This window comes from Enhydra lutris, unplaced genomic scaffold, assembly GCF_002288905.1.
Source record: "Enhydra lutris kenyoni isolate GAN:26980312 unplaced genomic scaffold, ASM228890v2 scaffoldscaffold24, whole genome shotgun sequence".
In the NCBI taxonomy this organism is placed as follows: domain Eukaryota; kingdom Metazoa; phylum Chordata; class Mammalia; order Carnivora; family Mustelidae; genus Enhydra; species Enhydra lutris.
The window spans coordinates 5412975-5429275 of NW_019154108.1; the positions used below are offsets into that span (position 1 = coordinate 5412975).

The following is a 16301-nucleotide window of genomic DNA, read 5'->3' on the forward strand; positions in this document are numbered from 1 at the left end:
CCTCCCCGAATTAGACATTATTCAAATGAGCGAGGTTCGGCTCCGCAGAGCGAGGAGGACCCGGCACCCAGCAGGGAAGCAACCCCGCGGCCCCGGGGAGGGGGCTCCCCGCCTCCCGGCCCCCGAGCGGGAGAGGGGCGATCTGAAACGCTCTCAACTTGTCAGGCCGGCTCGGGGGCGGACGCCGGAGGGCAGCCCTCCACACCCGAGTTCTCGAGAGGCCTCCGGGCGCTTCTGGGGCCTGGGAGCGAGGGCCGCCAGCCCCGTCGGTCGGGGTGCGGGTGCGGCGCAGGGGCGGGGGCGCGGGACGGGCGGGGGGGCAGATGAAGACCAGACCACGCCAGGGACCTGCCACCTAGCTCCCCGGAGAAGGCACGACCCACGAGGGAACGGGGGCTTCTCCAGGACCTGCGGGCACCGCGGACCGACGGCCCGGAGCACATGGGGCTGCCACGGAGGACAACCCCCTCCGACGGGAACTTTCCACGAGGGCCGCCTTTCAGCCCTGTCCGCCGCGGAGGGGGCGAAGCGGACCCCGAACGGGCTCCCCACCCCCGCCGCTCCCGAGGCCACCTCACGGCGCCCACGACCGCTCACCCCTACCCACCTAGAGCGCAGGCCTGGCTCCGGTCAGGCCGCCACACGGGGGACCAGCGGGGCGCGGCCGAGGTGCCCTGGGCCGTGACCCCCGGGCGCAGCCCCGCTCGGCCCCCCGTGCGGCGGCGGGGCGCGGGCGCCGGCAGGGCGCTCTCCCCGGGCGCACCCCCAGGCCGCCCCCCGCCCCTCCCGGGCCCTCTCCCGGGGCGGGGGGTGGGGGGGCGGGACGCGTGCAGCTGTCCGGCCGCCGGGGTCCGCTCCGGCCCCGCCGCCTCCCCGGCATTGTGCTCTCCACCACCTCCATCCCCCTCCACGCCCCCCCCACCCCGCGCCCGCCCGGCCCGGGTCGCCCGCCCGCGCCCCGCCGGCCCACGGCTATGAATATGTAAAATGTCTTTATTGTCCTCTCCCTGTGCCCCGGCCCCGCGGCCCCGCCGCGGACCCGCTCGGGTTCGGGCACCGCGGCGAGGAGGCGGCGGCGGCCGGCGGAGGAGGAGGGCCGGTGCCGGCGGGCGGGCGGGCCGCGGCGGCGGGGTGGGCCGGGGACAGGAGGAGGGCGGTGGATCGCAGCCCCCTTTGCCCCTTGTCTTTCCCCTCCGCCTGGCCGCTCCGAGCCTCTTTCCCCCTCCGCTCGGCGCCCGGCGGGGGCTCCGTGCTCCCCGGCCCCCCATCTCCCTGCCGTTAATTATAATAATCCTGAGTACTAATAAATTATGCTAAGTCGCGGGGGGGGCAGCGGGAGCCGGGGTTGAGTATGAATATGAATATGTAAAATGCTGTAATGATTACCTGCTGCTGCTGCCGCCGCGGCTGAACTCTCATCTTGACTCGCTGCTCCTCCGTCCGCCATTTTGAATATTTTAACCAAAATCGCCCGGTCGATAAGCCCTCCCTCGCTCCGGCTCCCCTCCCCCCTCCCGCCCTCCGTGCCTCCTCCCTCCTCTCCGCCCCCTCCCGCTCCTTCCTCTCCCCGGGCGCGCGCCAGGGGGCGCGCGAGGCCGTCCCCTTGGAGGAGCCCCACCCCTTCGGGCGCTCTGCGCACGCGCCTCTTGGCCGCTGTGGTTCTCCAGAAGCGAAAGCGCCCTCAACCTGCCAGTCACCCCTTCGCTGCATTTTTTTTCCCTCTGGGCTCTGCACATGCGCTACTTTCTCCACGCGCCTGGAACGCAGGCGGCGCATGCGTTACCTCTCCTGGGCTCCTCGAAGCGTAACCTGTGTAGGACGTGGAGCGCTCGTCACTTCTCACAGTCCTCCCTCTCCTCCCGCCTCTCCGCCCTCCTAGCTCTACTCCGCCGTCCCCTAGTGGACAGTGGCATTTTTAAAGGAAGGGCAGGGGACACGGCGGCCGAGAGCGTGGAGGCGCCCCCGCGTCCCCTCCGCGGCGCACTTTTTAAGGCTCTGGGCGCTGGAGAGCCGCGGACAACAAAGGAGGGGCCGCTCCCCCGCTAGGTAATTTCCGGCCCGCCGGGCAGGTAGGGGCGGAAACGCCCGCCGCGGGGAGCGGGCCGGAGGCACCTGCTGAGCGCGGCGCGGGCGTCCCGCTTCAAATTTGAAACCTAACTAGTCCCCGCCCCCAAGTCGGCGAAGCTAGAGACGCGGCCGGGCCACCGCGAGGGGGCGTGTCTCGTGCGGGGCCGGATGAGCCCCGGGGTCTCCCGCTCCCCTCGGCGGTCGCCGCCGTCCCGGAGCCGGCGTTCCGGGCGCCGAGTTCCGGCCCTGCGGCTCCTGTGGGGTTCGCGCCCGGGTGGCCGCCCGCCGGGTCCCTGCCCGAGGGTGCGCGTTCTCCCCCTCTCGGGGGGCGGGGGACGTGTGTGAGCAAAGCCGGCCGGGAACGGGAGCGGAGGACCCGGCAGCGCGGCGGAACTCGGGAGCTCGCCCGGAGCTCGGCTCTGCGGTGCTGCCCCGAGCGGACCGGACGGGCGCTCCCGCGGTGGGTGGGTTTGTCGCAGTCCTGTTCTACGAGTCCTTCGTGGAGTCTCTCCCGGGGCGCGACCCGGCCTAACTACGAAGTCTTTGAAAAGTCCTAGATTTTTCCGGCTTTTTTCCTCCCCCTTTGTAAGGAGTGAGAAGAAAAGCGCATCCCGGGAGCGAGGTTGGAGAAGCGCGTCGCGAGGCGCCCGCGTGGCTCAGGGGTAGCGCGGGAGGCGCAGGGCGTCAGGCTCCCTGAGTTCAAGCCCCACCTCGGGTTGTGCGTAGAGATTGTTTAAATATAAATTTTTAATAAAAAAATTCAGACCTAATTTGTCTGTTTTTAAAAGAGAACTAAAGTTTACGCCGAGTGGAATTGCAGATTCTGCACTGAAGATAAACGGATCCCGAAGAGAGCGGTTACCCCAACGGCTGGGGTTTCGCTCACGGGTCCCGGCCTCTGGGATTCCGTCGCGTGCGAGCGCGGCTGAGACTCCGGTCCCGACCGCCGGGGAACTCGGGGTGGGACGGACGGGTTCACGGTAATGAAGCCACAGGGTGCCTGCAGGACTGTTCAAACCAAGTAATTGGGCCACCGGATAATTAATTGTTTCCAGCCACACCACCCAACATAGTTAAGGAAATGCAAATTTCAATCATGTTGCAATTAATCCGGAAATACAACCTAAATTAGATTCACCTGCAGTACCGTGGGGGAAGGTCTCAAAATCATCGACCTATTTGAAACACAATTACCTACCCCTGCTCTGAGGGCAGGGAATTTGAAATTACCTCCCCTAAGAAAAAGAGCCTAAATAACTTTACTTAAATTTCTATCTTCTATTTGATCTTTGTTTTGCTCTTTAATTTTAAAAGTGAATTAATATGAATTTCAGAAACTAACTGAAGCTAGTGCATGTGCTATTCATTCTTTATCTCCTTTCCATAAAAAGAAATTTTCGTGGAATGAATTTTTATTTAAGGAAGGATAGCTCTGTGAGAAAAAAAGTAAGTTTAAAATAGACTGTATCAATGATTCATTTTCCTCTTAATGAAAATATTTATGCCTCGGCTTAGTAGGTATTCATAAATATTTACTGAATAAAAAATAATGAATAATACAGTGATATATGTTAGGATTATTTTAAAAATTGATAAAGTCATTTACTCAACAAATATTTATGAACATCTGCATTCTGCCATAAGCTTTACTAGGTGATAAAAATATGAAAATGTATAAAACACTGCTTTGACCTCAGCAAACTCCGTCTATCAAATTTTTTTTTTTTAATCCTCACAACTCTGGGAGGTAGAAAGTGTTTTTCCCAATTTTCCAGGATGAAGAAATTGAGACAAGAGATGTTACATAATTTGCCTATATTAGGGTTCTCCAGAGAAACAAAACCAATAGGAGATATATATGTGACTTTCATTATGTAGTTGATAGTTCAACAAGCCACAGTTAAGATTGCTGACAGCCCCTACCCAGGCGAAAGCCCGCCCAAGCATAGCTTTTAATTCCCCAAAAATGTAACTGCCAACAGACTACCTTTAACTGGGGGAGCCTTACCAATAACATTAATAGTCGAACAGTCGATTAACACTATTTTGTACGTTACATGTATTATAAAAAATGTAAAATAACACATTTTGTATATGTATGTTATATATTATGTTACTGTATTCTTACAATAAAGTAAGCTAGAGAAAAGAAAATGCTATTAAAATCATAAGAGAAAATACATTTACAGTACTATACAGTAAAAAATCCATGTGTAAGTGGACCTGCGCACTTCAAACCCCTGTTATTCAAGGATTAGTGGTATATGTGAAAGAGATTTGTTATAAGGAATTGGCTTACACAGTTTTGGAGGTTGAGAAGTCACTTTGTGTTCCTTCCACCATAATCCCATACCCTTAATACCCATTCCCACACATGTTCCCTAGATTTCTGTCTGTATAAATTAGTAAACTCACACAGTTCTTTCAGAGTGTAGTGTCCCTCCTCGTGAGTCAGATGATGAGCAGCTCAGGTCTCATGGTAATTTGGTGGCCCGTGGTTAAGCTTTAGGTCTCTACTAAGGTCTAGTAGCAGGCCAAGAGCTAGTTCTCAAATGAAGAATAGTTATCCATAGAGGATAGATGTCGGGCTTTGTTCTAAAATCCTGAGTCTGAGATGCAAGTCACCTGTTGGGACCTGCCATTGACGCCTAGTAGCATCCTTACCTGCCACCGACCCTTCAAGCACCCTTGGATCTGCTGGGTCATATGGCCCAAACGGCAGAGCACCTTGTCTGGCACTCTGGACACATTACAGAGTCTTCTCAGTCAACAACTTTTTGGAGTCACTTGGAAAATGGGTTGGAATAATACCCCCAAATGGAATATGTTGCCTCCAAAATCCAAAGGGGCCCACTCAGCATTGTGCCTCTTTTTTTATTGTAAGAGAGGCCAAATGCAACAACTTATGCATTACCTTAGAAGGGATATGTTGACATGCCCCACACTACTGGACCCCTAAAAATTTAACTGAGATAGAAGGCCCCTAAATTTGTGCCAGATTTATTCCCCATCCTTTGATACACCAAGGCCTTACCAATAAGTCTAAAGTGGTCACTGGGTCCAATCAGCATGATATCGTCAGTATACTGGGTTAGTGTGATAGCCTGTGGAAGGGAAAGGAGATCAAGATTCCTATGAATTCAATTATGACATACAGCTGGGAAGTTGATACAGCTCTGAGAGGGGACAGAGAAGGTGTAATGCTGGCCTGCCAGCTGAAACCAAATTGCTTCTGGTGGTTCTTACGGATGGGGATGGATAAAAAGGCATCTGCCAGCCCAGTAGCTGCATATCAGTTTCCAGGAGTTTTTCTTCCAGTTTCCAGTTCCCAGTGAATTTGCTGAAGCAGCGAAACCACATCTGGTACAGCAGCTGCAAGCAGAACCACCACGGCTCGGCTTGACAATAATCCACTGTCGTTCTCCAAGATCCACCTGTCTTCTGTACAAGGCACATGGGAGAGTTACGTGGGGATGTGCTAGGAACAGCCATCCCTACATTTCCCAAATCCTTGATGGTGGCACTGATGTCTCCAATCCCTCCAATAAGCAGTGTTGCTTTGGATATATTATTTTCCTAGATCGTGGCTGATCTAGTGGCTTTCATGTGGCCTTACCACTCTAATAGCCCTCACTCCACAGGTCAGGGAATCAGTGTGGGAACACTGCCAGCTGCTTCAGTTTTACAGGATGGGGAAAACTGAGGCATAGAGATGTTAAGAAAAGCCTGGGCTTGGGCCTGGCACTGCCTTCCTTGTACGGAAGTTAACTCTTGGCGCTGCTAGGTTAGTTTTGTTAAAGACTGAGGATCCAGGCTCTGGGGGATGTTTTAATGATTGTAATGACCCTAAGTGACTAAATTTTTAAAAACTGTCATTTTTTCATGAACATCTCCAACATTTTGCCTGTTCATAAAGATTATCATTCTAATAGAGCAAATTAACGTGCTTAATGACCTGGGGGTGCATTTCGTAACTAATTAATCTTATAGCAGAGGCTTCCAAGCCCCTTAAAGTGGGATGAAAACGAATCCTCCATCTCCTCTTTAATCAGAAAGGCTCTGCTTTGCCTGTATTGGAGTTCAAGACAAGGTTTCATTGGAAAACACGGTATCGTTGTTTTTTTAAATTATATATATATAATATATATATGTATGTATATATAATATACACACATACACACATACATACACACACACGAAATTTACTGTTTCATTGCTTAAAGATGCATAGGCTATGGATACTTCATTGCAGTAAAGCAAGCTTGGTAGTAGTAGCTTTTAAAAGTTCTCAAAATAAAATGATCTATGGCCATTGTATATGAAGCAATAGGAGCTTATCTCCATTTCCTTCATGTCTCACTTCGTACCCAGAGTCTGGCCAGGGAACATTTTGATCTTGCCTTCAGATTTCCATGGTCCTCTACCTTGAACAGGTGGAGAGGGCTTCTATTATGAATGAATATATTCCAATCATATGTATTAATATTCACAAAAGGACGTCAAACCCCTGGCTGTAGCTGACGGCTGCAATTTATGTTTCTACTCTGAAGGTAGAAACTAGAGTATTTGTACTCCTCAGAGAATGGACACTGACGTTTTTAACAAGCCAATACTTATCAAAAAGCTCAATGCCATTGATGGAAAACTACCTGATGGATACACAGCCCGTTCTCCGCCTCTGGTTCAGGGTCAGCAAAGTCACTGTGTTATTCTTACCACCATCGCTTCCAAGCCTCCGGACAACTTCTTTCATCCACAGCCCTTTCTTATGCTGAGCCTAGACTCCTACTCCAACATGATTCCGCCCAGCCGGTGCTTCGGGCAGTCACTGGTATCTCACAGCCCTGGCATGCAGGTTGAAATCCATTTGTCACTCCAACCCTAGATACTCTTAAAAGCTGAACTGTCAGGAAGCACTTGAAATACATCATTTAGTCCCCTTGTAGCCTTCTTTCCTAGAATAATGCTTTGGACTTATGTCATCAGCCTACATTAAAATCATAAGAAGAAAAAAAAACTGAGAAATGTATCATATTTACTGTAGGAGTGTTTTTGGAATATCTGTCTTCTTTCTGGGTATTCTTTCTTAATATCTGAAGGGCAGTGTTAGTAACTTGCCCAAATTCTTACAGTAAGGGACAGAGCTAGGAGTTGGACCAAAGATTGCCTGATCCCTTGTCCTTTCTGCCTTTCCTCCACATTTACTCCCTGCCTTGGCGGCCATCTGCCTCCCCATCCTGACATTTTGACTACATCTAGACATCCAGCCCTTTGCTTTGTTTCCATGAGTTTTGGTGTCTATTTTTTTTCCTGCATTCATTGATTCCATTTCTGCCCTTCCTGTTTTTTCCAGCCTCTTCCTATCCCTTCTCATAAGCTTTTCAAGATAAACTCTTCCTGCATTTACTCATCAACTCATTATGGTCTGACATCTGCTCCAATCATTTTCCTGAAATTACTTTATTGGAAGTCACTGATGACCTCCTAACTGCCAGTTCTGATAACATCTTCACTCCTCATCTTGCTCCATCTCTCGGCAATTTGACGATGGTGATTGTTCCTTCCTTCTTAACCCATCTCTCTAACTCTGGCTTCAGTGGCAAATTGCTCTCCAATTTCTCCTCTTATCTCTCTAACCATGTCTTGGTTTCCCTCATTGGATCCTCTTTTTCTTCCCATATAATATAAGTACTCTCCAAGGATTTGTCCCTGTCCTTCCCCTCATAGCTGCAAACCTGTTTGATGTCATTATCTATCCCCACAATTTCAGCTGTTATCTCTCTGAAGACAACCCCCAAATCTACACCTTCCATCCCACTTTCTCCTCCAGTGTGGGACTATGTTTGTTACATTTGTTTCCATTTGTCTCTTTATACTCACTAGAGTATAAAGCATTCAAGGGGCGGTCCATCTTGTCCTCATTATTTTTTATCTTCTTATGCTTAAGGTCATAGCTCAGGGGCTGGACATAGTCTATGCTTAACAATTTTTTTAAAAACAATTTTTTTCGTACCTCTCTCTGTATTTTAGTGATTGTCCAATGTCTGTGTGAAGGCTTTATTCTCTCACAAGCATTCTCAATTTTCTGCCAGGTACTCAGCATTGCTCTAGGCAAAATATTTCCTTTTGGTTTTTGGAACATCTTGAGATGAGTACATATTTAATTCGACCTTTTTATGTTTCAGGTCTATATCTATAACTAAGTTTTATCTACCCTGAGATGCACATTTATTTTTTCACATTTTAATATCTTCGAAATCAAAACGCATCTTACAAAGGATATGCAACAAAACATTGCATCATAGTTTAATTGGCAGCCTTTTAAAATGGTACATAAAATAATGGTATATTCTATAATCAATGGCATTTTAAATTCTATGAAATATGGCTTTTACATTAACGTTTATGGTTTAAAAACTTCATTCTAACATGGTTTATCAGCCAAGAAATACTTAACTATACTGAGTATACTAGACTTTCTAAGGCAGGAAAAGAAATATTTTATTTTTTTTTATTTAAAGATTTTATTTATTTATATGACAGCACAAGTAGGCAGAGAGGCAGGTAGAGAGAGAGAGAGAGAGGGAGAAATAGGGGAGCCCAATTTGGGGCTTGATCCCAGGAGCCTGGGATCATGACCTGAACTGAAGGCAGAGGCTTTAGCCCACTGAGCCACCCAGGTGCCCCAGGAAAAGAAATATTTTAAAGGGTTTTCAATCGTAAGGGTTAAAAGCAGAGGAAAAAGATTTCCATGGCTAGAGAAGCTTCACACATCCAAGAATTTCCTCTGCTATAAATATACAGCAATGGTAGATAAAGTATAAAGACTGAAAACTGAAAAAAAAATGCACTCAAAGGCAGTTACCATTTCCATGAATCAGGAAGAGCACATGAGGGAGTGTGTCCTGGGTCCGTCGGAGTCCAAGCCCGGGAGGCAGGAAGTGCTGTCGGGAGTTTTAGCGCCACAGAGAAGAGTCAGAACACATGCGCGCGCGACACACACACACACACACACACACACACACACCTCTCTTTTGTATCTGGTGGGGCTTTGTTATAATTCTATCTTACATAAATCATCTTCTATAGACACATCTTAGAAAAATCACAACTCAACTACAGCATTTTATGATACAGAGAATTCCCTTGTTCACCCCAGTCCCCACTTCTCCTCCTCTTCAGGAAACCATTTATAGTAATTTGTTGCTTATCCTTAACCATCTCTTCTTGCAACTATATAAATTCTTATTTCTCTCCTTTTCTTTCACAAAAGATAGCATACCATCTACACTGTTCCATGCCAAGCTTTTCTCACTTACTTGCATCATCCCTATCAGGACATGGAGATTTTACTCATCTTTTTTTATACCTGCGTGCTTCAACGTGTGTGTGAACCGTGGTTTACTCAACCAGCCCTCCTTTCTGGCGGGACAAGCCATTTACAAATTTCCCTGGGATTCGTAACCAGCAACCTTCTCACCTGTGCCGTCTCACACTCTCACAGGCCTTTGTGAATGGAAGCTGAACAGAATTGCTTCCTGACTGCTGCCTGAGGCTACGGCTTTTTAGGAAGCTGAGGATTAGCCAAATAGGAAGACCAAGACACAGCGTGGCAACCAGGAAGTGAACGGACCTGCTCCCTGGATTTCTCTAATATGGCAGGTGCCCTAACCACCACCAGAAGACCCAGATGTGGACTAGAGACCTGGCAGGTAGGGTGAAGGTAACCACAAAACTATTAAACTCAAAAAAAGAGAGAGGGAGAGAGACTTTGTAACAGTATGTATGTATGGATTTGTACAGATATATACATATTTCAAAAACAAAATACATGTGTGTATGCATTAATATATATTACATATAAAATTGGGTCTGTATCTCAGACCTAGACCAGGATCAATTCCCAATGGGTCAAAGCTTTAAATGTAAAAAATAAAAATAAAAATTCTAGAAGAAAACATGAATGGAGTCCTTAATAAGAAAGCTATTTAGCAACATTATTATCACAAAAATTGGAATTTAAGGAAAAAGGAATAAAAATATGTGATAAAAGAAGGTTAATCCATCAAGAAGCCATCACAATTATGAATTTGTATGCGATTAGCGACCTACCTTGAAATACACAAAATAAAAACTAAATGACAAAGACTGACAAGATCATAAGCATAGAAGATTTTAATATAAAAGGAGTTTCTCTCTGTTATTACTTAACCAGAAATGGAAAGTAACCATGATGCTCATTCCCCTCGCATTACAATCAGGTGAGTTGGACCCTTCTGACTGAGCCCCAACTGCATAGCATTCATGTTTGTTGGTGTCTGGACATACCTGGCAGAGGGCGATGGATCAGCAGACACCTGTTTGCTTAAAGGTCTAGGAAACTTCTGGGAGAAAAACTTTCCTAAATGACTCTGGTACTGAGGGCTTGACTCTACATCCCAGTCCATCTTGGTCTCTCAAGGGGAAGGGCAGCAAGGTTTGGTTAAACTCTGGTTGAACTTCTGGCTCAGACTCCCATGAGCCCTCATCTGTGGATTCCTATGGAGAGGCAGCTCTGGTATTGGAGGGGATATTCAAAATATTTCACACACGGTTTGGTACAAGCATTGACCAAACTGAACAGAGAAGCAACCCATCAGAGTAGATGCCCGCTGTGCCCCATGCCTTACTAGGACATATCTGATGAATTTCAGCCTTTTTCATAAAGACAATTCTATGAAACTTTCTGTAGGATGTTGAGACACGAGAAGCTCCAGCACATCTCTGATCAAGTTTAATGCAGGGGAGAGAGAGAACTCTGCCCAACTCCGGCAAATCAAAAACGGAAGTGACTAGTAGCACCAACCCAACACGACAGCAATGCTCAGAGAGGGAAGCTCAAGTAAATGAAAGGGTACAAAATGGGGGATGCCATGCGTAACCGATCAGATGTATTTTTTTTTAAGTTTGTATTTATTTATTTGAGACAGAAGGAAAGAGCACAAGGGGCGGGGGGTGGGTTGCAGAGGAAGAGGGAGAAGCAGACTCCCCTCTGAGCAGGGAGCCGGGGATGCAGGGCTCAATCCCAGGACCTGGGATCATGACCTGAGCCAAAACCAAGAGTCAGATGCTCACCTGACTGATCAGATGTCTTGAAGGAGAAAATAGAGTGAGAAGATGAGGTGAGTTCCGGCATTGGCTAGATCTGAGATCTGTCCCATTCTGCCTCTCCCCTCACCATTTGACGGCAGGCAAGAGACTTGAAGGCCCTGGGGATCACAGTGGTCCCCCAGTGCTGCTGCCATCGCAGGTGGTAGGAGGAATGTGGGACATACCCACAAGGCTCCCAGAAATCCCCTTGGAGACCAGACCTGTCTGGCTTGGCAGGGTAAGGCCAGTGACACCAGAGCCACACAAGCCAGCATCGTGAGCCTAAGCAGGAACAGGGAGAGAGCCAACCAGGATTTTTTAAGCTATTTCTCTTTTATTTTACTTCAGTTCCATAGATATCATCTCCAGAGATAAAAACTGTAATTCCTCCCCTCAAGAAAATTCCAGGTTATAGAGTATTCACCAGTGAGAGTTAAACATACTTTGTAGCATACGTAGATGAGGTAATCTCAAAGTAGATACATCTGACTCCTAACTCAAGAATTGGGAGCAGGGAGTCATTCAGAACTAGTGGGAGGAAGGGGAGGGAAGGGACAACCATGAGCTTCCCAGGCGGGTGCCTGGAGGACCCTACAAAGATATTAGATACAAGAGGGATTGGAGGTGAGGACCAGTACGCCAATGGTATAAGACTACAGATTCCTAACAGAGGGATGTAGGGTGAAGTGCTAAACGTATACTATCTCATTTAAATATTATCCATCCTTGTGAAGGAAAGATTATTTCCATTGCACGACGCTCAGAGGGACAAAAGTTGAGAGAAATTGAGAAAATTGCCCAAAGCCACATAGGCATTGGGATTTGAACCCAAGACTGCCTTCCATCAGCTTTTCTTATTAAGCCAAGCGGCCCCGACTCAGGAGAGAGAAAAACCTAGTATTTCCATTGCCAGATAGTTCTGATTGCTATTTACTTTCTCATCTATTTCATATTATGATAATGTTTTCCTGGAATTGGATGATATAATACTAGAAATTGAAGATGTTTATTCGCTACAAAGATTACATATGCGGGCTTCCTGTCATAATCAAGGGAAGTTGCTCACATCATTTATGATTTCCAGTCTTCTCTGTATATGATAATGCTTCTTTTAAAAAATCCGTTTTTACTAAGCCTACCGATCTTAAAAAAAAAAAAAAAACAGGCAGAGACAGGACAGTGATATACCCTTTTGATATTTATCAAGTCTAGAGTCTATCTTAAATTAGTTTGCTGGGAAGCACTGCGTGTGATGAATATAGTATTTAAATGATGCCGTGGCTATTCTCCCTTGTAATAAAGCAAATTACTCTAACAAAACTATTTTGCTTCATTTCTTCATACAAAATTCATGTTTGAATTTCATCTAGGCCCTAAAATTTTAAATTTCCATAACAAGTTTTATGCATTATTAGATTTTATACACCACTGCATTATGCTTTTGAAACTGATTGTACAATCTAATTAATTCCAAATATTAACTACAATTTCCATAAAACAAATAGGATAATGTTGCTCAGGGTAAGATGGGGGGCTACCATCATCTGTTCCCATCTCCCCAGGATCTCAATTATATGTACACTAAAACCACTTCCCTGGAAGTCCCTTATCCGGTAACTGCAATTTGGGGCAACACAGCCAAGACCAAAAGTTAAATCAAAATGTCTCCAAAGAGACAAAATGACTATCTTAAAGATTTGCACTTCATTCCTGGGCAAACCTTTCGGACCCTGTGTCAGAATGCGATTTTTTTTTTTTTTTTTTTGCTTTTTTAAGAGAGAACATGCGTAAGAGTCGTGACTTCTAGATCCAAAGCAGATTAAATATCGAATTAAAAAGATGATGAGTTTAAAGTAGATTCCTAGACACTGTCCCCTCCAGAGAAGCAAGACATGTCTACCGACAGCCAATAACCGCGCAAGAGGGAAAAGCCAGCAGAGTGGACACAGGAACCAACAAAGTAGAGAAGACCAGGCCCGACTTATCTCAAGAGGGCTCTTATGTCACAGCCCAAGGGCCTTGTCATACCATGGTACAAAAAGTCATCAGTGCTCATGATGACTTGAAGATACCAGGGAAGGGTTAAATTCATTCTTTTTCTCTGTTTGAGAAAATACCAAAGTGTAGTGTATTTTGGCAGTCTTTCCATCAGAAGGATTAAAATGGTGCGATCTTAGAGGGCTATTCCAATAGTTTGGAAAACTGACTTACTTGGAATATCACATTTCCTAATAATATAAAATAAGTGACAGTCTTACTATACAATATAAGTTGAATCCTCCTTCCTCTGTTTAAAAAAATAAATAAATAAAGCAGGGGCACCTGGGTGGCTCAGTTGGTTGAGCGTCTGCCTTCCGTGGAGTCAAAATCCCTGGGGGTCCTCCCATTGAGTCCTGTGTGGGGCTCCCTGCTCGGCGGAGGGTCTGCTTCTCCCTCTCCCTCTGCCCCTCACCCACCCATGTGCACATGCGCACTCTCTCTTTCCTCTCAAATAAATAAATAAATAAAATCTTTTTGAAAAAAAAATAAACCATGCAAACCACATTGATATCATACACCCCAGATGTCCCAAGACCCTACCTGGCCTGTGGGTACAAATGAAGTCACGTTATCATTGATTGTCCCAAAGTTCCTGTTCGCAGCACCAGCCCCGTCACCGCAGGACATGAGCACATCCCACAGAAGCTGTCCTTCCGTGTCCTCTCTGCGCAGAGCCACCCGCCGTGCCTGCCACAGAAGGTGGCCTCCCGGGGCGGCCGCAGGGGCCGAGTGTTTGGCTCCCGTGGAGAGGCGTCTCACTCCACCCCTGTTTTGCAGTCTTGTGCCTCAGGCCCCATCAAGAACCCTGAGAAAACGGTGCCTTCGGTTTGGGGTCACCTTCCTCCTCCCAGTCAGCCTGCGGAACGCGCGCCCTTCTCGACGCCTTTTCCCGGTCTTGAGTGTTTACCCCGAGCCTCCCTCCCTCCACGCGCGCCGCGGGGAGCACAGATTCCTGCGGCGGCCCCTGCCGGTTCCACAGCCGCGCTCCGCGGGGAGCGGGGTCGGGGCTCGGGCGGAGTGTCATGCCCCAGGATATGTTTGGAACCCTTAAATTCTTTTCTTTTTCTAAATACTTATTTATTTGAGAGAGAAAGAGCGCGCATGCGTGCGCATGATGGGGGAAGGGGCGGGGAGGGAGAGGGAGAGAGAATCTTCCACCCGACGCCGAGCGGGGCGTGGAGCCGACACGGGGCTCGATCCCAGGACCCTGAGATCCTGGTCCGAGCTGAAATCCAGGCTCGGCCACCCAGCGGACTGAGCCACCGTGGTGCTCCTGAAATTCTTAAATTGTTGAAGAAGGAGAAGGAGGAGGAGAGGAGGAAGAAGAAGCCATTATATCGAGTCCTAATTTTTTTTTTTTTTTTTAATCATGGAAACGCTCCCTTTAAACCCAGTGTTAACTCGGAAGCTCAGCTCCTTACCCCGTGCCCGTCCCAGGAGCCGCCGCATCTCCTCAGCAGCGCAGTGACATCTTTGGGCTGAAGGCGGGATCCGTAACCTCCGACTGTGCCTCCTCCCCGGGATCGTCTCATTCCCTGACTGGATGCTGAGCTCGTCCTTCCCTGTTTCACGGCGCATCGCCTCACCAGAGAGCTTCTGGTCACTCCTAAAAAGCAAAGTGCTGCGTTTTTCTCTAAAAGAGCCCGTCCTGGGGCTCCGGCAGCCCCCACTGTATCCCCACCTGACAGGACTCGGTGCTCGTTGAGGAGCACGGGCGACCCAGGAACAGAGATTCCTGGACGTGGTTCTGTGGGCGCAGCCGCGCGGCGACAGGCTCCGGGCGACAGGCTCCGGGCCGGCGGGAGACGCCTGCGCTACCTGTGGAGAAGCCGGCGTGCGCGAGCGCCTCGACCGAAGCGCCTCCTCTGCCTGCCTCTGTCGCCTCCACTGCCTGCCTCGGCTTCGGGACTCCACAGAGACAACCCAGTGGGGTCGCTGAGAAGAACAAAACTCTCCATGTGGCCTGAACAGCGCAGTTTTCCAAACGACTTAAAAATAATGAAAAATAATGATGAAAAATGAAATGAAAAATAATGTGCGATAATTACTGGAAAACAGTTCTGTTGTTCACTCTTCGGCACTCACTCTTAGGGTGTGACTGAAGAGGAGACTTTCTCCTGAGTCTGTCCGGGTCCTCCCGCCCGTGTGACGGGCCCGCGGGACCCTCGGAGAGCAGGAGAGCTTCTCCCCGGGCGGTGGGTCCGCGCCTCCCTCGGGACTCGCAGAGCTGAGTCACCTCTCGTACGCTTGTGAGCTATTTTGTGAAATGCCTCTCCCCAGGTTTTTGCTCATTTTCCTACCGTGTTGTCTGCAGTAGGACGGCCGGATGCACTGACCCCTGCTGGCTGGAGGGAACCTAATATTCCTCCCAGCCCGACATTCGCCTTTTCACTCTCTCCGTGAAGTTTTCTCATTTTCTCATTAGCAGCTTTGAGTTTTCGTCCCCTTGAAACTTTCTAACTTTTTTTTTAAGATTTTATTTATTTATTCGACAGATCACCAGTAGGCAGAGAGGCAGGCAGAGAGAGAGGGGGAAGCAGGCTCCCCGCCGAGCAGAGAGCCCGATGCGGGGCTCGATCCTACGACCCTGGGATCATGACCTGAGCCGAAGGCAGAGGCTTCACCCACTGAGCCACCCAGGCGCCCCAATCTTCCAATTCAGAGTCTCCTTCTGCTCTGTGGCAGAATCCCATCCAGCTTCTTAAAGAATTTCCCTGGTGGGGCGCCTGGGTGGCTCAGTCGGTGAAGTCACTGACTCTTGGCTTCGGCTCAGGTCCTGATCTCAGGGTCGTGAGATCGAGCCCCACGTCGGGCTCCACGCCCAGTGCGGAGTCTGCTTGAGATTCTCCCCCTCTCCCTCCCGCTCTGCCCCTCCCCCGTCCACTCACACTCTCTCTAAAATAAAGAAATAAATAAAAATCTTTAAAAGAAGGAATTTTTACCAGTGCCGCGTTCATGCGACTCAGCACGACAGGCAAGAGAAGAGGAGGAGCTAGACAGGTGCCGGCAGTGGCGCACAGACGACCTTCCGGAACGGCGGCAAAGTCGGCAGGCGGCTGGGGCTC

At 48.7% G+C, this 16301-nt stretch overlaps 1 protein-coding gene across 1 annotated transcript in view; it reads right to left on the reverse strand.

Annotated features, from left to right (window-relative positions):
• LOC111150678 (POU class 2 homeobox 1) overlaps window positions 1-1453 on the reverse strand; it is a 199318-nt gene extending 197865 nt beyond the window's left edge. Inside the window, exon 1 of the mRNA XM_022508217.1 lies at window positions 1387-1453. Coding sequence (XP_022363925.1) covers window positions 1387-1447 — 61 coding nt within the window. The 5' untranslated portion in view covers window positions 1448-1453. The remainder of the gene's footprint in view (window positions 1-1386) is intronic.
• Between the last annotated feature and the right edge of the window lie 14848 nt (window positions 1454-16301).